Raw genomic sequence first — 24158 nt, 5'->3', positions numbered from 1 at the left:
CTGGAAATTTTCCAAATACTGCCAAGTGACTCATCCCTTTTTTATGCAATTCTGGGTTCCTGCAGAGGAACCTCCTGGTGGCATAATCCTGGCCGCCAAATGACGCAAGCCACACAACCTAGTTTCTGGGTTTCTTATGAACGACCTAGTGGTGGTAATTGACCCGTTAGGCGACACGAGCCATTGGGGTTCGATTTTGGTGTTTTTGGGATCCTGGAGTGTTTCTAATAGGAAAAGAAGGGAATTGGCCAGGGCTTAATTGTTAGATTATAAGAATGGATTGAACTACGCTGTGAATTGGAATTTAATCGAGTGAAATCATATGAACATGGTTAAGGTTTGGGAAATTGGGGATTTTGAACTCAACGAGAATTGATGTGCGAATTACATTGAGCAATTGTAGGTTCACAATTAAATTGATATTAAATAGCATAAGATGAATGTTGGCCTGATGAATTATGGTAGTGAACAAAGGAACTCGTTCTAGAAAACTTGGAGACTTGGGAATTAGATTCGCGTAGTGCGAGAAGAAGTTCTAGAAATTCCAGAAATTTATGCATCGCTTGGCAGGAATTGTATGCTGCTAGGCTCCATGACAGGATAAGTGGACGTTTTGGTGTTGTAAGGCGTAAATGTAAGGCTGGGGTTCTGTTGGAACAAATTTTCTTTGATTAATTGGAATTGTGGATTTTCGAATGGGAGATTTGGGTGACAAAATTGACAAGAATTAGAGTAGGAAATGACTTTGGTGTGACTTGGTAATTGTAAGGATAATGGACTAAAAACAGTACAAATTTGGGTTAGATAACTAGTACTAGGCCCGATTATTGAAAACAGGATGGGCTTAGGGCTTGGCGATGCTAAGCAGTTGTATGAGTTAACACATAGTATGCGTAATTGTTAAGGATTGGGAAATAAGTGGTATTGGATTTAAGGGAAAATGCTGAGATTGAGAGAAAGAAGATACTTTTGTAATGGAATGAGTGTTGGTAGTATAAATCAGTAAGAAATGTAATTATAATTAGAATTGACTTAATGGAATATGGGTGAATAAATGTAAGAAGGGAAGTGTGTGCCAATGAGTACAATATATGGACCAAGAAGTACTGAATAAAGGAGTAATAGATACTCTCGAGGTGTGCAATTATGTGATTAATGGTTAGCAATTGAATGAAGTGCAGCAAAACCAGAACAGTTGTTGTACTAGTGTGGTGCCTGGCGGCGGTGTTCAACCCGTCAAGCGATAGTTATTGTTCCAGAGGGTCTGCATTATGCAAGGTGCTTGGCGGTGAGGAATGTCCCGCCAGGCGATAGTGTAGAGGCGGTGAGGGATGTCCCGCTTGGTGGTATGTGTCCCCCACCAGGTGATCTGAAAGCGTGTAGCGCCTAGCGACTAGTGATCTGCACCAAGCGATATTGTTGTAGTAGAAATTGATTTGCTTGCTTTGGATTTGCGTGATCTACAAGGCTTTGATGATATCTCGAAGGTCGGCTTGTTGGTGTTCCTTTAGTTGAGGCTCAGAACGTATCCCTTGAGTTGTGACTCAGGATAGGAGTTAAGCACGTGGTATTTCTTGAGTTGTGGCTCGAAATGATATCTCTTGAGTTGTGGCTCGGGATAGCGGATGAACACGAGGAACTCTTGTGTTGCCGTTGTGAGTGTGCACGTTGTGGCGTGTACGAATGGGTCCATTTAGATAGCCCTCCTCAGTATTAAGCTGATGAGTTTGGGATCTTCGGACGTTACAAATGTTATTTGTATTGGGAATTCCGCTTGGCGTTACAGAGTGTGGTTTGTAGCATGATTTCTCGCACGTGCTCTATCAGTTGTGGCTGGTAGGTGTGGTAGCAAGACATCTTGAGATACTCATCAAAAGACGTAGAACACGGTTAACATGGTGGTGGCCATGAGGTATGGAATTACAGGATGGAATTCCTTTGGTGTGATTGTGATATATATATATATATATATATATATATATATATATATATATATATATATATATATATATATATATATATGTGTGTGTGTGTGTGTGTGTGTGTGTGTGTGTATGTGTGTGTGTGTGTGTGTTTGATGTGTGTGTGCGTGTGTTTGTAAATATGATTATTTTAATTATTAGCTCACCATTCTGCTTGTGTTTGACGATGATCATATACGCGGTACACGTGAGTAGATGATGTTGCAGGTGGATCTGGTGAGGCGTAGATCCAGAGCGTGGGCTAGTTGGGGAAATTATATTCATCTTCTTATTATCTTATGAATATTATGGATTTTGTAGCCATTTTGATTTATGGTACATGGCTTTTATATTTGACTTTATAAATTGAGGTTTGAGATACTTTATATTGTAATAAAGTTTTAAATTTTCTCGCGTTTTGGGAAATGTTGTTTCAATTAATGAGGCGTATTTATTATTTTCATTATTTTATTATTTAAAATTCGTAATATCTGGATGGGATGTTACAGTCGTTGGCCAGACTTGGCCCTACTAGGTCGTCAGGCCTGCCCGACCCATCTGGGTTGTCCAACCCTTTTTTTTCATCGGGCACATCCGCCAAGTTTGTGCCATTGGGCCGTCCTGACCCGATAAGATTGTCGGGTTTGTCTAAGTCATCTAGTCGATTAGGTTTGTCGAGTCAACAGGTCGGTCGGGTCGTTGGGCCTGTTCGACACGTTTGGGTCATTAAGCTTATCCGAGACCTCTAAGTCGTCTGGCCCGCTCGACCGTGTGGGTTGCTGGGCTTACCCGTCCTACTTGGGCCATCAGACCCGATCACCCGTCTTGGTCATCAAGTCGGTTCAACTCGTCTCCAACTTCAAGCCCACCTGGTTCGTCTAGGTTGTTAAGCCCATTTGGGTCGTTGGCTCCGCCCGACCCGTTTATGTTGTCAGGCCAACTCAGTTTGTCTTAGTCGTCGGGCCCGCCCGGGCAGTGTGGTTTGTCGTGCTTGACCGACCTCTTTGGATTGTCAAGCCTACCCGATCTGTTTGTGTCGTTAGGCCACCCCTATCCGTTTGGGTCATCAGGCTCACCCGACCTGTTTAGGTTGTCGGGTCTGCCTGACCCATTTGTGTCATCAGGCCCCTCTGATTCGTCTAGATCGTCTGACCAGCCTAGCCCGTCATGGTTGTCGAGCTTGCCAAGTTGTCTAGGCTTGAGTCTAGAGTGTGAGGTTGAGTGAGAAGAATTTGAATTTAATGTTTATTTAGAGTATTTGAATTTCTTCTTATTGAACTACTTGAAATACTTCAAAAAAATGCATGCATTTTAACTGTTTTTTAATTTCTCTATTGAAACAAAGCATTTTATTACAAAAAAATCTAAATTCTTAAAAAAGAAAATGAATTACTTTATTAAAATACTCTATCCAAATATACCGTATGGAAATATCGATTTTATTGTGTTTTATTGCTTAATTGCCTATTAAGGGTACTTTAAGCAACTAGTTTACAATTAGAAGTTCATCAACTGGTATGTATTCACTTAGCGCTCATGGAAGTTAGCATGCTCAAAGGGAAACACTTACAAAATTTTAAAACTGGAGGGATTTCATTGCTTAAGCATTTATTAAAAAGGTCTTTAAGTGATTGTTTTACAACGTGAAGCCCACCAACTTACAAACTTTTTTTAGCATATATATAATTTTTTTTATAATTTTTTTTGACATATTTACAAGAAAAATTCTATGTAATATAAATTTTTTTATAATATAACATATACTAACAACTAATATTACTGATAAAAAAAATCATAAAGCAATAAATGACAATGTTTGGAGTTGTTTGAATTGAATAATCAATGACTTTTTTCACAATGTCATTACTGAATCTATTTTATACAATTTGTGACATATATGTTGGTGACAGACTCTTGTCATCACCGATCTTGATTACTGGCTATAATGATGGAAATATTTATGTTAATTGATGTGGTTAACTAATTCAAGTGTGTTTTGGTTTGGTTTGAGGTCACATAAGTGACTTGAACCCAAAACCAAGTAATTGAACCCAAAATCAAGACAAAACCATTGCGTTTTTCATATTAAATATTGAATTATAGATTCATTTTAAACTAATGGCTTAAATTTAAAAATGATAAACTTTTTTGTTTCTTAATTTTCATCTCTCACTTTCGATATACAATTCATCACAGTCATCCTCTTTATTCACATTCATAAATTTTCTCAATGATATATCTTTCACACGCATTTTCCTTTATTGACCCTCATTTTTTTTTAACCATACATATTCATTATATTTTTTTTCCATATTTTTCTCATCCATATTATTCTCCTCTTCTTTTTCATTCAAATTCTTTTGCTCATCTCCTTCTTTCATACTCTTTTTCTCATCCATATTCATCTCGCAAATGCACATTCATTTCTTTCATCCGTTATATATATACTTTTTCTATTTATTCCTTTATATTTATTAAATATGGATGTAATGTATCATTGTTTTTTAATGTATTGTAATTATCGTTGGCCAAACAATAAATTAAATAAATTTTAAAATATGTTAGAGGAGCATAATGAGACATATTTATTTGTGAGCAACGTGATACATTATTATATAATTTTAGGATATATATCAATCACTAAAATAACTGGGCTTTTTTTTTCTTACTTGCATTATGTCTGGAACCCTAATATCCCAATTTTTAAGATCACGAACACAACTTTTGCAAGTACAAGGTTAGACCAGGAAAATCAGAAATTGCCAAACACTTTTTCTTGCATGGAGCTACAGTTACAAGACATCAATTTCAAACTCAATATTTAAATTTAAAAGCATTATCAAGAGGAAAATCAAACAAATTTCAAACAATATTACATAGTAAATTAAGCAATTGGGTATGAAGCATCCATGGCAATGCCACACAGGCCTTCTTTGGCATCTACGCCTCGTTCCATTCTTATGTATCCTTGTTCACCCCATTCTGTGCCCCATGAATTCTTCACTATCCAAAACTCAGTACCATTATCGGTGATACCATAGCCAACTGCAGTAACACCATGATCTAGTTGAGTTCCACATGGTCCAGTGAAAACCCCACTTGAGTAAAATTGGAAAGCAGATCCTCCAGCATCAATGCTAACTGATACAGGTTGATTTGCAACTGCTTTCTGCAGTGATTCCTCACTATTTGCAGGTACTGTTTCATACCCTTTTATTTGAGCTTCAGGAGAAGCCTCTTTCTTTGTGTCACAAGTTCCATTAACTCCAGTGTAAGGGTAGTTTGCCTCACTGGTGATTCCACCGTTTTTTATAATAAACTCGAAACCATCTTCCATGAGACCTCCATCACATCCTTGATCCACAGTGTCACAATCCACTAACTCTTGCTCTGAGAGGGACACTAACTTACCTGTAGTTATCTGGTAGATACCTTCTGTTGCAGCAACTGTTGAAAATGCCCAACAGCTACCTGGTTTTGAAACAAAATTTTTGCTTAATGTCGTGCAATTGTTAAAAGTTTAAAGAACAAATTATAAGTGTCACTTATATTGTAGGGTTTGGTTTGTGCTACGTACCACATTGGCCTTGGTCCTTGATTGGAGTAACAGCTCCATTTTGCCTCCAATCCACTGTAGCAGGAATAGGAGTAACGTTTTCGTACTTAAAGGACGTTTGTGCTGTTACTCTCAACTCACGAGATCCCTTGTATCCAGTGTGGGAAGCAATAAATTCTTCGTTGGTTTGGTCGGCTATGTGATTGATGCCAAGCTTGTAAGGTTTGTTGCCAGCAACATTGAAGGATTCAATGAATTGAACATTGTCCTTGAATATGAGGAAACGTTTTTGCTTCTCTGCCGCATTTTTATATGTTTTACCATATTTCTTCATCCACTGCTCGTGCCTTTTGGACATGGATGCCTCATGGAGGTTTCGGGACACTACTTGGGAAGTGCAAATTGAGAGAAGGAGAAGTAGAGCTAAAACATGCTGGTTTTTCCCCATGGAAGTCATCTCTTTGAGACAAGACTCTTGATTGATCGTATGTAGAAGTTGTGTTTGGAAAACTGATATGCTCTGAAGGCAAGTTTCAAATGGTATATATAGAAGTTCTGTCTCTTAAAAGAAAATTGTTTTCTAATGGATGAACTATGTCACCTTCTTGGCACTTAGATCTCTTCTGCGTTAGAAAACAAAAAGAGAGCAAACACAGCATGGGATTTTTGTTCTAACATATATTACAGATAACAAAAACTGATGTTTGACAATCTATTTAGAAAACTTTATTAATAATAAGAAAACAGAAAAAAATCAGAAAATGGAATGCAAGATAGGTGACCGTATTAAATTTTGAAATATAATTTAGTACTTATGTATTCAAGAGAGATGTCTTGCCTCACCATGAGAAATAAAAAAAGATTATAAATTTTGTATTTTAGTGCGGATGCCACATTTTGTCCTATTAGACTACAAGGATTGGGTTGTATTTGATCAATAAAATACCTTTATCAACTTAGCATATTAGATGCCACTTGTTGAACTCTTGGACTGCTGCCAGCGTGATGCAAGCAAATATAATTTTGTTTTCTAACTTCCTAATTCAATTAGATACCCCATATTGTTTCATACATGTAAGTTGTTTCAATGTATAGTATTAACCGATAATAATGACCTAAAAAATTTACATTGTGAATTGTAAAGGTGAGATATATAGAACAATACAAAGACCGGTCTATGCTGGGGTGTTGGGACCAATCATTAGCAGTTCTTCTACTAATTTCATTTAAAGCTCAACAATGTTGGTCGATCTTTCAAAGGATGTGAAGTCAACATTTTTTAATTGAGTATTGGAGGAAGAAGTTTATGTTAAATAGTGACTAGGGTACATGAGAAGAGGATAAGTGATGAATATCCACCTCAAGCCCATTACATGGCCCATATTCATTTCAAGGCCCAAGGGCACAAAATGTCCCTATAACTAGAAGCATGATTACATCAAGATGACAATAATTCTCAAAGTCTTCAAATGTTTTTCTCATGGAATAAAGAGGATATCAAAATATAACAGATTTCATGTAAAAACATTAGTATAGTTTTTAATTTTGGGCCACATGTTAGGCCATGCTTAATAAAATAATTGGCCAATGTATATTGAAGATTAGCTTTCAAATTGGGCTAATCTAAGCCCAATTGCAAAGCTTGGCCGAGAATGAGAATCAAGGCACATGTACGCAGAGTGCCAAGCATGGGAGGTGTGAAAGGACACTTGGCACATGATTCTTGCCTCACTTACATCACATGGATCTAAGAGGCTTCTTGTAGCCTAAGCCAAGTTTGCATTTCATTTCAATCTTCATTCGCATTAAATTTTGGGTTGGCCTCTCTACTATAAATGAGGGTTTCCACCACTTGTATTTGGTTACTCTTTGAATGGTAATTGATTGATGTTAAGAGCACTGCACACAATTGTCGGGAGAGTCTTTCTAGACTAAGCTTCTACCTTAGCTCCTCTATCCTTCTTTCTTAGGATAGTCTCCTTTCCTAGAGCGTCCAACCTTGCTCCATCATTTTGCTGCCTCATTGGAGTTCCTCCTCTCCAAATCCATGCTTGGAGCTCCATCAAGTGGTATCAAGAGCCCTCCTTTCCTTGTTCAATATTATCTCGATTTTGAGTACGTTTTTTTATCCATTCTTGTGTTTGGCTGTTTTTCCATCTCGTTTCTTTTCCATTTTCATGTCTTCTTCATGTTTTCTCTTCATTGGACCGATTATCATTGAGTCTACATGGATCTTAATGGTTCAAATTGTAGTTCTCCTTAAATCATTGGTGTACATGTGTTCTTAGGTTCCATTTTATTTTCCAGCATCTTTTCTTCTTGATTCCTAGTGTTTTCATTCATTTTATTCGGTGAATCTCTCTTGTTTTTGCATTTTACAATTTCAGTTGTGGTGTAGTCATGTTTAATGTTTCATTTGTTCTTCATTTTATGTTATGCACTGTTTGAATTTCTCTTTTCTTTCATTGCTTGATGAGAATCAAGTCCTACATCACACTAAAAAGCAATGAACATCTATGGATGTGTAAGGCATGGTCTCACTATTTTCATTCCATTTAACCGATTGGAATTGTGCTTTTGAGAGTTCTAGATGTTCTTCTATGTTTCATGCTTAATTCTAGTTCATAATCAAGTTCATTCTATTTGAATTCCATACAACATCTTACATTTTCAGTGAGCACAATCTGCTTCAGTTTTTGTTTTAAGTTTTCACTGTATGCACACTTACTGTTTGTGATTTATTCTAAACAAATGGTTGGACCAACATTTTAGCTGTTTTTTGCTTCTTGTAGCTAAGAGATAAATGAAAAATATAGAAAAAGAATAACTCAAAAATATTAAGTACAAAAATATGATAAATCTTTGAACCATAGGCTAGATTTACGATTTCTGGTCTAGCAGCTTCAGAAATTTCCCTTTTCAGTGTTGTTTTATGCTTATTTGTAGTCTTTTTTAAGTACACTTTCTTGCTATGATGAATGGCTTGATTGTGTACAATTGCCTTGCTTAGAATTGGATTTCCGTCACTCATTTAGGCATAAACATGCAATGAGTACAATTGCCTTTGTGTGAGCAATTCTCCTTGTTTCTTTTCTGATTTTCTATTCAATTCTAGTGCTAATCTTTGTTCCTTTTGTTTGTGCTAGCCTTTATTTCTTACCTTAATTTCTTGCTTGTCACTTCTTGGCACTCCTTCGAGTCTTGTTTCATATCAATTTCATTTTGGTTTAGCTTTCCTAATTACCTTTTCTTGCTTTGCTTCTTTGCTTCATTCAAGCTTGTTGGCCTCGGGTTTACTACGATATTGTGGGGATTATGCTTTATGAATGGTTTATATGCTAGTGGTACCATCTTAGAAGGTGGAGTTTAGGGTAGACTTTTAGTTTACTTGATTTCTTAAGTGCTTCCTCCTTTTGCTTCCACCTTAAGTGAGCTTTGAACCATTTTGCATTGTGAGTGTGAGTGCTAAGTAGTTTGCTTGGCATATATAGTTATTTTTCTTTGCTTTGTTTTCTGTAGGTTTTGTTGCTCTTTTGTGATGTTTAGACCTTCATTCTTCTTTGTGTGTGGTGCTTCAAAGGTGACACATTAATGGCTAAGCATTGGAATCAAATGAGACCTTGAAAATCACAAAGAAGGCTCTCGGTGCCTTCATTTTGGCAGCACAATTGGACTCAGGTTGCCACAATTTTTGGCCAGATTTGAGTTACTTTAGAGGCACACTTTTAGAGTTCATATACTCTTTTTTTAAGCTTTCTTTTACTTCTTTGTTATATCTCCTTTTGGGCACTTTATTTGGTACATTTGGAGCCACCTTTGCTTATGAAAATTTTGGCTAAAATGGCACCAAAATTAAAGGCTTCTAGCTTTGAATTTGGTCTCATTTTACTACCCTATTTTGGCCTTGGCTTGCCTCTATTTATCCACCAATCTTGTTTAAGTTTGTTCTTGTAATTGTGGAATAATTAGGTGTCTTGGAGAACCAAAGGTGTTCAATCCCATCTCCTAATTAGAACCTTTCAATCCCTATTAGTGCATCGCTTGTAGTCGTGAGTGTGTTGAAAGTTCTAAGTGCTTTCTCACCTTACCTTTAGGCCAAATGGTCTAGATTTCTTGCTTTACGTTTAGTGGTTTGATTCAAGAGACTAAAGTCTTTAAAGTCTTGCCATTTAGGGGTTCGTTTTGTGTTCCTTGTTTGTGTGCTAAGTCTTAAGTGATTCTATCTACTTATATTTGAAAATTTGTGTCAACCTTGAGTACTTTTACAAGTGTAACCTTAGCAAGGATTAGCCTTGGTACTTAAGAAGTCAATGAGACTCACGTCACTTACCTAGAGGTACACTTGTGCAAGTCCTTTTCCTTCACCCTTTGTCCGAGTTCATAAGTTCATTCAATCACCATGAGCACAAGAAGGGTCACTCGTGCAAGTGCCCAAGTTCTAAGAGATGAACATAATAACCATGACATTCCTCCTATGGATGAAGAGGGTGAAGTTAACTCTCAAGTCCTTACTCATTTGTCTCAAGAGGTTAGGGACATAAAAACTCAAATGGTTGAAATGCAAGCCAACCTTCAACACAATGCAAATCAACTTACACATCCACTCGCACATTGTGCCTCTCCTAGGCCTTCACATGCCCCTTCTAGGCATAATGATTTTGAAAATGAGAAAGATGAGGAGGATGATGAGTGCCCTTTTCATAGACAATCACCTCACGTGAGAAGGCAAAAGCGCACTTTCATGGTAAAGACAATGTAGAGGCATAACTTGATTGGGTTACAAAAGTTGAACAACTTTTTGGGAGCCATGTTGTAGAAGAGGAAAGGTGTGTCTCCTTAGCTACCCTCAACTTTTAAGGGCATGTTTTAAATTGGTGGACTTCCTTAGTCCTCCAAAGAAAGAGAAAAGGGCTTCCTGAAATTGACTATTTGTTTGATCTTAAAGAAGCCCTTTATGCTCGTCATGTCCCATCCTATTACAAAAGATAGTTCATGGATAAACTTCAAAGGCTCCAACAAAGGTCTATGACAATAGAGGAATATAGACAAAAATTGAGTTATACATTTTGAGAGTTGGGATTGAAGAGCATAAGGATCTTACCATTGCTAGATTCTTGAGTGGTCTTAATTATACAATAAGAGATAGAGTTAAATTGCTCGCTTACAATAATTTGAATGATCTTATGCAAATGTGCATTAAGGTTGAGCAACAACTTTTAAGAAGACCTTCTCGCAAGGATTCTTCTATCTCTTATCCCAAAACTGAGCCACAAAAAGATTTTAAAAGGGATTTTTCTAAAACTAAGGAGTCTACTCTTAAGAATCCAACAAAGGCAAATGACAAAGATGAGACCTATACCAAGAGAGGTAGTTAAAGTAAGTGTTTTAAGTGCTTAGGCCAAAGTCATGTGGATACCCAATGCCCTACAAAAAGAACCATTGCGTTAAAGGACAATGACCTTTATAGTAGCCAAGAAGAGTCTTCTTCTTCAAGTGACTTTGCGAGTAACCATTCACAATCATCTTCCAAAAAAGATGCTTATCCTAATGAAGGTCGTCTTATTATGATTAGGAGGCTTCTTAATTAACCTTGTGGTCCTCTCATTACAACAAAAACGCTAATTATTAACGACATTGTTTCGACGGATTATGATCCGTCGATAAGCAATCATTACCAACGGAATTATCGACATATCTGTTGAATTTATGAAATTGGGATTAGTTTACCGATAGATTTACTGACAGATGTTCACAAATGCATTTACCGACGAATTATGTTCGTCGTTATCGTCTTTGATTTAGTACTTCGACAGACTTATCGATGGATTTGTGTCGCTAGTAATATCGTCAGTGATATCAAATTTTAGAATTGGAATTCCCTCTTTCCCATTTCAGTTTCCTCCCTAATATCCATTTCTCTATATCATGATACCCACCAAAATGCATTGCCCACCCCACCAAAATGCACTGCCCACCAAGACAAAACCCACTGGCCACCGATCTATTGACGTTGTCGTGCCATCTCCACTGCCCAACAACACTGATATGTGCCATCTCTACCTTCCACCATCATCTGTCGTAAGGTTTGTCGCTTGAGTCTCCCTGCGTAAGCTTATCGTCATGGGTAGCAGAAGCTTGAGTCAAGTTGTCGGGGGACGGTCTCGTGGGTAGTAGAAGCACCGGCCATCGAGGAGGGGCCCTTCCGCTTTCGCTGCCACACCGTCGAGGAGGAGAGGTAAGGTTTGCTTTAATTGTTCACTTCAATTGCTTTAATTAGTCAAGTCTGCCTCTCTACGCTGCTGTCTTGTTATGAATTGATTTATATTGTCTGTCTTTCTAACCCACAAAGATTTGTCTCCATTGAACGTTACTCAATTGTATCAAGAAATTTATCTCCTATGTGTTTTGTAGTTTTGTTTTTTTAAAACCTTGTTTATGTAATGAAGATAAGAAATTGATCAACCATAACCAGTAATGTACTTATATAATGGCCTGAAGGTGGCTTTCCACATTATGAATATGGAATGGAACCATGTCGAATTATAGCTTCACTAAGAATGCCTACTTTATTTATAGATTTTGTATTCTTGCAAGGGTTGCTTAGAACCTTCCTTTTCTATGTATGTAAAGAGGCAATACTCTCACCCATCGAAGCGTCAATTAAATCCATTTCCTCCCTAGCCAAAGTTATATCAGATTTCCTTTCTTGAGAAGTACTTTTAGTTTCAGCATTTAGATTTCCATAGTGAAGACACCTTAACTCTTCTTGCACTCAATTTAGTGGCACCTTAAGAATTCTAGCTGGCAATTTAGTGGCACTTTAACTCTTCCTACACTTAATTTAGGTTGTTGGGTCTTATTTTGTGTTTCAGAAGCCATAGACTTGAAACATTTGAATTGAATCCTAGAGATAATTAAGCAATTTGAAGCTTCTGAAGTACATGTGAAAAGTGTTTATGTATGCTTTTAAAGTTCTCTAGCTAGCCTCGGAGATATAGATTATGTTAATTGCATTTAATCATTTCTCATTCAAAAGAAAACACAATAAAATAATCAGTGACCAACAACAAGCAAGGTTCCAGCAACAACTTTTTTATGTTTAAGCGTAACAAATCTTGATTCTTATGGCATCAACTTTATGGTTCAAATCTAGCTCTAAATACTAGCAACAAATCAAGTTTAATTCAACCTCTAATTGTTTAGCACAACACTTTAAAATGGTAGTATATTTTTAAAAACTAAGAATTAGTAGTCTAAAAACCCCTAAAACATGTAAATCACTTGGAAAAATTATAACATTTTAAGTGTTATCATATAGTTGTGCTATTTGTAGTAGCTTTTTGATTTCTATTTTGATGCAATAATGAAAATTTCTTTTATGTTGTTAAAATTTGTCTTTGATATGAGTCCTCACATCTTAAAGGTCATACATTTTATTATTGCTGATCTTTCCACCATAATTAGATTTAGAATCCTATTAAAAATATGTTCATTTTACATTAGATCTATAATTACACATTTATAGAGCTACCTATGCTATTCAATTATAGTTATCCTAGTTAGTGATACAACTGGCAGCAGTTAAGTGCACTCCAATGGTTGTTTGTGCCTTCAACACTAAAGTAACTAATGAAACTAAAGTAAAAAACCTAAGCTATTGGTTTAACGATCTAATTTTAGAACTAAAACCCAAAACCTACACTAGAAAAAGTAACTAACCTAGTCTATTAAGTATACATGATAAAGACAACCTTGGTTAAGTGAAACAAGTCTTTCAATACCTCTCCAAATGTCCCTTAACCTTCCATCATGTACAATCAAGTAACTTTTAGGGTATCTAACAACCAAACCTTGATTTGGAGCTTTGACTTGAAAAGTCAACCTTTCGGTTAACTCTCTAGTGAAACTAATTTTTAGAGTGCAAAATGTACGCTAAAATGATAAGTAATACTAATGAAACAATGCAAAACAGTAAACACATATCACACTCTCATCTCAAGTTTTAAAAGCTTAAAATGAGGATTTTTTTTCTAATTGAGTTTGTGGGGTTCAAAATAGGGTATGAAAATGGTATTTTTATCCTTTGGACTTGCATAATATGATGCAAGTGAACTTTAGAAACAAACAAATGAACAAAATATAAAGAGAAATGAAAAATGACTAGTTAAAGTAAAGTGAGTGCAAAATGGCTTGCAAAGAGTGCCTAAAATACATATGAAGACAAACAATGTCTTTCAAGTCCTGTAAATGCTTTGAACAAGTTTCAATATCATGAAATATGCAGAATAAATAGTGAGGACCCTCTAAAAATCATAGGTTCACGAAATCATTATCCAAACCCCAATTTCAAGTAAGAAAACTTAGCCAATTATGCACATGCTTGTGTACTCAAGGGTCAAAACATGTAGTGATGTGCAAATGCATGATTCTACCATCTAAAAATGGTTAATATAATTCTAATGAGTTCCTAAAATATAGAATTTTCCTAAAGAACTAGTGCACGAAATATGCAGAATAAATAGTGAGGACCCTCCAAAAATCATAGGTTCACGAAATCATTATCCAAACCCCAATTTCAAGTAAAAAAACTTAGCCAATTATGCACATGCTTGTGTACTCAAGGGTCAAAACATGTAGTGATGTGCAAATGCATGATTCTACCATCTAAAAATGGTTAATATAATTCTAATGAGTTCCTAAAATATAGAATTTTCCTAAAGAACTAGTGCACGAAATATGCAGAATAAATAGTGAGGACCCTCCAAAAATCATAGGTTCACGAAATCATTATCCAAACCCCAATTTCAAGTAAGAAAACTTAGCCAATTATGCACATGCTTGTGTACTCAAGGGTCAAAACATGTAGTGATGTGCAAATGCATGATTCTACCATCTAAAAATGGTTAATATAATTCTAATGAGTTCCTAAAATATAGAATTTTCTTAAAGAACTAGTGCAGAATAAAAATCTTAATTTTAGGTAGTCTAGAAAACAAAAAATGAGCATATTACACTCAAAACTTGTAAAATGCGTGAAATGAGATAATTGATGGCTTAAACATGTTTCAAATCACTAAACCAAGATGCTAACATCTCAAACCTTGATTTGGATCTTTACTTGAAAAGTCAACCTTTAGGTCAACTCTCCATCAAAAGTAATTTTTAGAGTGGTTGAAATCTGCAACCTTGCTGGATTTCTTTGTTCAGCAACCTCTAATAACTTTTAATTTGTTGAATTTTGAGTTGCTAAGGTGCACCAAATTCACACAATACAACCTAGTGTGTTAGTTCCCTATATACAACAAAACTAGCTATACTAGGCTAACTAATTAGTCTCAAACTACTAAAAAGTAGAATAAGGGTTAGTTGTTAGTAAATGGAAAGCAAAATCTTCTCTAAATGAATTCTAAATACTTTTTGTTGAACTAATTGTTTTTGTTGAAGGTGGACGCATTATATTTTCGTTAAGGTTGAATTTAGTGCATTCGGATGCATATAAAGTCCTTGCTGGAATAATTGGTTGTTCGTATTTGGTAGAATTGGTTAGAGGTTTGGTTTTATTGGTTATGATTTGTGCCAATGTAGGTATTTGTGAGTAGGCTTGTTGATTGGTGGTGAGGGTTCTCCGTTGAAGCCTTGAATGTAAAGGTGAATGGCTTATTTTGCTATCTAATCTTTTTATCTCTGTTTTATGCTTTGATTATGTTTTATGCTTTGAATCTATTTTTATGCATGGATTCACTTGATAGTAAATGCATCAATGTAATAAATTAGAGAGTGGTGACAATGAGGTTGATGAGGGGCACTCACATGTAGTTTTTTTTTGTGTGTGTTCGGAATCAATTGAATGGTCAATACATATGAATTCTGATGCATATATTTGTGTGCACAATCAGAATTTGAGTTTTATTTAGATTTGGGTTTTGGAACATGCATCCAAAAGCCAATTTGAGTGTATAATCATTCTAAAACAAAACAGAATATGGGGGGATTAAATCAATGCATAATATACTAAAAAATGCTACATAAGTATGGCTGAGAACATGCAAAAAATGAAATCTGAAACCACTCACACTACCAATTTTGAAGACAACTTTTCAAGGCAAAAATGTGAAAATCTCTTCAAATTGGTAATGTTAGGGAATTAAAATGAGATATAACTGTGTAAAACTATTAAGAAACATGGCATGAATGTTTTCTAGGTCCCATGTTGTCCTAATTTCATGCCCAAATGAGAAATTAAAAATTGTTTGATGAAATGCCTCAATGAAATCCTAGGTTTCACCAAGCATTTGAGGAAATGTTTGAATATACTAACCTTAAAATGATGAAATATAAATGGCCTAAAAATGTTTCTAGATGATATCCTATTCTAAATGATTGCTTAAACTGAATCAATAACTCAAAAATAAAAAAATCACTTGTTAAATCAATCTTAACAACAAAGACAACTAAAATGGGTTGTGACAACAACTATGATCATGCTAATGATTGAAATAAGTTTGTACATGCCTAAGAGTATGGGTACAATGAAGTAACATAATCAAATTTGTAGAAAATGCAAAACCACTAATTAAACCACACTTGAGAGCAAAGATATTCACTATTAATGTGATACAAAAACCACACTTAATGGGTCAAATTTTGTAAAATGACTTAAAACTGTTAAAACTTGAAACTAGCATGAATCTAAACACTAAACAAACATGTTTGAATGATTAATTGCTATTGGAATCAAGAAAAACAAAAAAAAAATCATATTGAAACTCAAAGAATGAACAAGTGGTGGGAAATTTAACTAAATTAAATACTTTTTGGGGTTTTGATGATTTAACCTTCTAATTCTAAAAATATGAATTGAAACATGTTAAAGATGATAGAAAGGGGTTAAAAATAACAAGCTAGGACTGAAAACGAAATTAAAAACTTAAAAACTACAAATTGGTTGTGAAATGGTTTGGAGGCAGACTCAAAACCATGAATCTTGATCAATGATTTTCATCTCTTCACACCAATCACTCTACTGTATTAAAGACAAACAGTACATGAATCCAAGAAAAACTAGACTATTCTAAACACTCGTTGGTTTCAAGGTATGTTCAACATGTTTGTGAAACTGTCATGATGCATCCAAAAGTGTTCAAAGCTAGCTGCCACATAGGATTTTCTTTTGGCTTGATATCTTCTTTGTAGCTCTCGACCCATTTCTCCTAGCTTCACCTCTCTTTAAAACTCATCTTAACTAAAGTATAAATTAAGGTAAGTCAAGGGAGTTAAATAAAATTGGAGCCAAGTTCCATTGATATTAGACCTGGTATTAAAACTCAAAACTCACTAAACTAAAAAAATCACTATAAAAGTCTATTTTTAATACATGTTCTACAAAACTTAGAATTGTACTCTAGGAAATGCAAATGATCTTGAAACAGAAATTAAAGACAATAAAACTCCCGAAAGAAGTGCATTAAGACCCCAAAAGTAGGCTTATTTTGACTCTTAAATTTGCATGTGTCTAGCAACTTGGAACAAATAGGGCCTACAATAATTCATCCACTAAAATCTATAATCTAACAACACTTTTGGTAGTCTAAACTATAATTAAGATCACTAACCTCATGCAAGTTTGTAATAAGCAACTAAAAAGTATAACAAAATTACTTTGAAAAGTTCTAAGAGACACCTACACTCTAAAAATCTACTTACTTCCCAAAACTGAAACTTAGAACAAAATTTCACTCCCTAAAAGCAAGACATTCTCTAAACTACTTCTCTAGAAATTCAAACAAATCTAAATTCAACTAAACAATAAAAGGAAGTATAAAGAAACTATATGATCAGGTTTAAAATAGTAACACAAAGCTAAGAAATGACTCAAATTTTAAAATCTATCAAAAACTCAAAATATCATGTGCTAAAATCTAAAACATAGGCTAAAGTAGGATAAAATGCAAAATTGCACTAAACTATCATATTTAAAGGTTATACAACTACTTAGGCTATATGACAATCTACTTAGGAAAATTTTGAATGATACATAAAAGTCTAACTACTCCTAATTATACTACTACAACAAATTGTCCTAAACAATACCTATCAACAACTAGTTTTACTTCTAACTAAAGAACTATAATTAAATTAACTACAAATTTAAACCAGCAAGATACAACTATAGTTGAACTAGGCTACCTATTTTTCTACAAAGTAGCACAATTAAAACTAATTACATCTACCAAGAACTGAAAAACTTAAACAAACTTCAAACATGATTATGGATCATCAACTACAAAATGCCATCAAATTAGCTAAAAATATGCAAGTGATAACCTTAGTTTTGGGGTCGTTTTTGTATACTTAACTAGGTTAGAATTGAGCATTAGTGAGGTATAATTTTTTTGCACTTGATGTGATTCTGACTAATTATTCTGTTGTTGTTAAGTGTTGTTTGGATCTCCTACAGGTGATATATTTGATCAGTTTGACTTGATTTTTTCTTTATAAATTTATGCTCTTTGAGTTGAATTGTATTATATTAATTTTTTCCTTTTTCCTTGCATAATGACTTTCTTGGTTGCATAGTCAATTACCTATTCCGAGGTTATGCTAAGTGACACCTACATTTCCTCTATATTTAAAATAAACAATCATCTCTTTTATAATTGCTTTAATAACATAACATTCACTTGCACTTTAGTTTTTAAAGAGACTATAACTTTATATTCTTGGATAACCAGTGCAGAAAGGGCCTTTGGCAGCGGTTGTTTTTAATATTCTGCACCGGTTCGGGAACCGAAGTATATTGGGGCGAGGGCAAAAGGTCATAGCTTTTTGCCTCGGTTAAGAACCGAAGCCATAGAGTGTCCTTCTGCCTCGGTTTTGGGTACACCCGAGGCCATAAGGGCTTTTTTCGATACCCTTTTGGCCTCGGTTTTGGATGCACCCGAGGCTATATGGGCTTCTTTTTTTTCCACCACTTCCCTTTCTGCTTTGTCTGCCTTCCAGCTTGACCCCCCTGCTGCTGCTGCTGTTTCAAACCCTCTCTTGGGTCTTGTTCCGCCCAACCTTGACCTCTGGGCTCTACGTAGGTCAGAGAGGGCCTCACTCTCTGATCCTTTGAACAGTGCAATGCAAACCCTGCAGACCATGGAAGCCATGAACGTTCACGGCAGCCTTGCCTCTTCAATTGAGTCGCTCAGCAACATCAACCAGGACTTGCACCTGAAGCTGCAGCAGCAGCGCATGGCGACAATGATGTTCGGTGGGGACAGCCAGAAAGGTGAGAGCAGCGTTGCGCTGAATGGGTTTGGGAATCAGAAGCTGCTACAACCGGTTTCGTTTCAGAACCTTGCGATTTCGAAGCCAGAGAACTTGCCAACTGGCAGTTCCATAAATGGTGGTCCAAGTCGCGTGGTGGTCTCGCGTGGTGGTGGACGGACGCGAGATGAGACGGCGGCAGGGGGCTCGCGTGGTGGTCCCGCGTGGTGGTGGCTGGACGCGAGACGAGACGGCGGTGGCTAGATGCGAGACGAGACGGCGGTGGCAGGAGGCTCGCGTGGTGGTCTCGAGTCGTGGGCTCGCCGGAAGTCGCGGAGAGAAGAAGAAACAGCGACGACGGCAGCGCAACAGCGGCAGTGGCAGCGGCAGCACGAGAGGCGGTGGCAGTGGCAGCACGAATTTGCAGAGAGAAATGACAGCTGCGCGCGCGAGGAAGAAGGGGTTCTGTTTTTGAGCCCTAATTAAACAATATGGCCTCGGTTCCACTTAGAACCGAGGCCTATAACCGGTTTTGGCACCGGCTTTTCCCCAACTGAAGCCTATAGGTCCCAACGTCAATGGCATTTTTGAAATTTCTGGCAATCTTTTTCGCTTCGGGCCTCCTTAACCGAGGCCTATTACAGTGTTTGACACCGGTTTCTTCATAACCGAGGCCTATAGCAGCGTTTGGCACCGGTTTTTCGCTGAACTGAGGCCTATAAGTTGCCTTTAATTTCAAAATTGCCACCGCACCGTTATATGCTTCGGTTGCTGGTCAACCGAGGCCTATAAGGCGAGGTAAAATCGCAATTCTGCACTAGTGGATCCATCTTGGATCCATTTTACTATAATTAGGTAATTACTATCAGAATTCCTATAACTAGGTAATTCCAATTACTACTTTTTGTCTGCATAGTCATGGGGACTTGTGTAACATCCCTGGCTACCCCTCCTCGGGTCCCAGAGCATGTCAGGTTACTACAGCCCGATACACCCCAACCCCTCACCCTTCTCCGTCCATTCATATTGGGTGGGTTGTTGCCAGTGGGAATCGAAACCCTAACATGACCTTTAACACCTCTGGCTCACCAGCAGATGCTACCAGTTGTGCTTTTTTTTGTAACATCCCTGGCTACCCCTCCTCGGGTCCCAGAGGTTGTCAGGTTACTACAGCCCAATGCACCCCAACCCATCACCCTTCTCCGTCCATTCATACTGGGTGGGTTGTTACTAGTGGGAATCGAACCCCTAACCTGACCTTTAACACCTCTGGCTCACCAGCATATGCTACCAGTTGTGTTGCACTGGTAGCATCTGCTGGTGAGCCAGAGGTGTTAAAGATCAGGTTAGGGTTTCGATTCCCACTAGCAACAACCCACCCAGTATGAATGGACGGAGAAGGGTGATGGGTTGGGGTGCATTGGGCTGTAGTAACTTGACAGCCTCTCGGACCTGAAGAGGGGTAGCCAGGGATATTACAACTTGCATTCCAATTAGGACATTGTAGTTTGGTTACTATTTGGACATCTTACTAAATAAGTGAGATATATCCCCCATAATGCTCTACGTAATTCTAATTCTCCCTTTACCAATCTAATTTAAGGCATTTATTGTTTTATAGAACATGGACAAACCTCCTTTCAATCGTGCTTGGATGTAATATCATTGTAAAAATAGTAGAAGGGGATTGAAGGAGTCTTTTGTCTTAGGCTTTGAAGAGTTTGTCCGAGTAGCAAGACAGTCTAGATATTTTGAACTTGAAGGTGAGATTAGATGCCCTTGCATTAAGTGTGACTGTACAAGGATTTTTATAGATGAGATTGTCAAAGTTCACTTTTATAAAGAATGGTTCATACCCAATTACTAGATTTGGACATTACATAGTGAATATATGCCAATTGTTGATTTACATGAAGGTGATAATTTTGTCCCCAAAAATGGTGTACGTACTATTGAAATGCAGCAATTGTATGCCATGGAAGAGATGGTCAATAACACTTTGTGTCAATTTCAATCAACCCAATAACCCAACGACACTAACTTAGAAGAGTGTCGTAAGGAATCTAGACAACGGTTTTATAATTTGTTGGCAGAGGCAAATCAACCTTTATTTGAAGGGGTGACTAGCTCTAAATTGTCAGTATGTGTTAGACTTCTAGCTTATAAGTATAATTGGAATATTCCCAACCAATGCTTAGAGGCTTTCACCAAACTTTTGTTAGATCTTACACCACCAAATATGAGCTGGCCAAAAAGTTATTATGACGCTAAGAGCTTAGTGTCAAAGTTGGGATTGAAGGCTAAGAAGCTTGATTGTTGTGTGAGTTGTTGTATGAAGCATTTTAGTGGAAATTTTAGTGGAAAAAATATGAAGCATTGCTTGAATGTAAATTTTGTCACAAACCAAGATATCATCACATTCATCAAGGATCATGGCGTAAAAAACCAATTGCAGTTAAGTCAATGTTCTATTTGCCTATAATCCCAATATTACAAAGAATGTTTGCTTCTATGCAAATCGCGCCACACACGACTTGGCATCATGAAAACCAATGCCAAGGAATATTACGCCACCCATCTGATGGTGAAGCGTGGAAGCACTTTGATCATAAACATCCTACTTTTGCGTCTGATCCACGCAATGTACGACTTGGTCTATGTTCAAATGAATTTAACCCAAACATTCAGGCTTCATCTTCACCATATTCTTGTTGGCCTGTGATTGTGACTCCATACACTCTTCATCCTGAAATGTGCATGTCAAAATCTTAGATTTTTTTAGTTATCTTAGACCAGGTATATCCAATATGAATGCCTCTATTGATGTTTACTTGGAGCCCTTAATTGATGATTTGAAGAAGTTGTGAGTTGGTATCTTGACCTATGATGTTTTAAGGAAACAAAATGTTATGATGAGGGCATGTTTGATGTGAACTATTAATGACTTCCTTGTTTATGGGATGTTATCTGGTTGGGGCATACATGGTATATTAGCTTGTTTGCATTGCATGGAGCACAATAAGTCATTCATGTTAAATTATGGTTTCAAAAGTTGTTGGTTTGACTCATATCATAGGTTCTTATCTAATGACCATCACTTTAGGAGAAATATTAAAGCCTTTTGAAAAGGCTAAGTTGAAACAGATGGGCCACCTCCTAGGTTGACACCATTACAAGTTTGGAGAAGAGTGAAAGATTTTTAAAAAGTCATTGAAAGTGGTGTTACAAGGATATATGGATATGGAGAGTGGCATAATTGGACAAAAGAAACATTTTTTTGGGATCTTCCATATTGAAAGATAATTTCTAAGGTATAATATTGATGTAATGCACATAGAAAAAATTTCTTTGAGAACATATTCAATATTGTTATGAATGTGACGGGGAAGAAAAAGGACATTGAGAAGGAAAGAAGGGATTTAGGATTGTATTGCAGGCGAAAAGACTTGGAGTTGAAGATTCAAGATAATAGGAAAATATTAAAGCCTAAAGCGAATTACACTTTAACCATAGATGAAGCAAAATCAGTTTGTCGGTGGATAAAGGAACATAAGATGTCAGATTGTTATAGTTCCAACTTGGTTGAATGTGATGTTTTTGAAAAGGAAAGAATTCATGGGATGAGAAGTCATGATTGTCATGTGTTCATAGAGACATTACTTCTTATTGCATTTAGTGCTTTGCCCATTCATGTTTAAATCCTCTTACTGAATTTATCTATTTTTTCAAAGATTTGTGCTTTACAACATTAAAAGAGGAATCTCTAAGAAGAATGGTGGAAAATATTCCAATTATTCTCTACAAATTAGAGAGAATATTCCCTCCTAGATTTTTTATTGCATGGAAAATCTCCCTATTCATCTCCCGCACGAAGCATTTTTGGATGGACTAGTGTAATACAGATGAACGTATCCATTTGAAAGGTACTAAATAACCTCCCTATTTATATTTATACTTAATTTTGTCACCAATTTTTTTCATCATGATGTATTTTTTTATGTGTATAGATTCATGGGTGATTCAAAAAGATCAATAAAAAACAAAGCAATAGTTGATGGTTCTATTTGTGCATCTTATTTACACTGTGAGACAACATACTTTTGTTCTCATTACTTTAACAACTTCATGTTGTCACCACGCAATTGGAGGAATGAAGTTTAATGTCAAAGAGATGTGTCAACGTTGTTTGTTTTTCAACAACAAGGTCGTCACGTAGGGAAAGAATCGATTCATTAGTTAACTGATGTCGAGTTCAAATATGCTTATGTTCATGCGTTAATCAATTACACTGAAGCCAAACCATATCTTGAGTATGTTATAACCTCCTTTATAACAAGTTTATGGTCAATTATCTATAAGCTTATTTTAATTGACCATTGGAATTTATTTTCGCTAGCTCATTCCTTATGTGGTTACAAATATCTGATGTAACATCCCTAGGGAATATTACTTAAAAATAAATATTAAAAGAGATAATCACATTAATAGTCATCTCGATAAAAATCCCAACGCGGGAAAATTTCAACTTATCAAAATAGCGCGCCAAAACTCATAACTAAATCCATAAAAGGTTACAAGTTTCCAAGATTAGTATTTAAAACATAAAATACAAATGAGCAAAACCCTAGCTCTAATCCCATGCTAGCCCTCACTCTGCCATCTGAACATCCTCAGCATCACCTGTATCAACATCTGCTCCCGTGTAACGAATTACACGATCATCGCCACACACAAACAGAAAGGGTGAGCTGAGAAAATAAAATAACAAGCATATAAAACACAAGATAAATCGTATACCCATTTTATTCATTATATATATTTCTTGGCCAAGACCTTAACCCCAAGACTTAGCAGTCTTCAAATCATACAATTTGTTAGCCTTGGGCTCGGGAACATGATGCTCACACGAACCTGCCCGCTCGTGGTCCTGCCTCTACGAACCTCCCTGCTCGTAGTCCTACTCTACGGACTTGCCCGCCCGTAGTCCAACACATGTGATCCTCCAGCCCCCGTACCTCCCCGCACGTGGCATCTCTCACGTGAGCACGGAACATACGAACCTACCTCGCTCGTATCCCCACGTGAGAGTAACTTGATATGAACCTCCCCGCTCATATCATCACATGTCAAACATCATCCATGAACTTACCCGCTCATGGCACAACATCTCCCGATCCAAGCAAAGCATCTTTATAAATTAAAACAACAACCAGAAAACAAAGAACAATAGCATTTCCGCCTGGCTCGGCCCACACACCGCCAGGCAAAACTGCTCCAGACCGCCTGGCGGTATCCACTCACCGTCAGGCGCCAGCGTCCTCCCAGACCCACTGTTTTCTCGTCACCGCCTGGCGGAGCACACCGTACCGCCAGGCGCCAAACAATACAGG

The 24158-nt window shown here is 36.8% G+C and overlaps 1 protein-coding gene across 1 annotated transcript; it reads right to left on the bottom strand.

Moving 5' to 3' along the window:
- Positions 1–4845: 4845 nt before the first annotated feature.
- Positions 4846–5974, bottom strand: LOC114170626 (senescence-specific cysteine protease SAG39-like). The gene is made up of 2 exons (XM_028056142.2): positions 5539–5974; positions 4846–5432 (listed from the first exon to the last, which is right to left on the bottom strand). Exons 1-2 carry the CDS (start codon positions 5972–5974, stop codon positions 4846–4848), a joined length of 1023 nt encoding a protein of 340 aa, XP_027911943.2.
- Between the last annotated feature and the right edge of the window lie 18184 nt (positions 5975–24158).

Source organism: Vigna unguiculata, chromosome 11 (genome assembly GCF_037176805.1).
Source record: "Vigna unguiculata cultivar grain cowpea cultivar isolate G323 ecotype 2 chromosome 11, ASM3717680v1, whole genome shotgun sequence".
Lineage (NCBI taxonomy): Eukaryota > Viridiplantae > Streptophyta > Magnoliopsida > Fabales > Fabaceae > Vigna > Vigna unguiculata.
The sequence above is the reverse complement of the archived record's forward strand: the minus strand, read 5'-3'. Positions and strand labels throughout refer to the sequence as shown.

Excerpts from the sequence above, each read along its gene's own strand:
- LOC114170626 (XM_028056142.2), bottom strand. The coding sequence starts at position 5,974 with ATGACTTCCATGGGGAAAAACCAGCATGTTTTAGCTCTACTTCTCCTT. Across the intron at positions 5,433-5,538 it reads CAAGGACCAAGGCCAATGTG|GTAGCTGTTGGGCATTTTCA; the intron begins GTACGTAGCACA and ends TTTCAAAACCAG.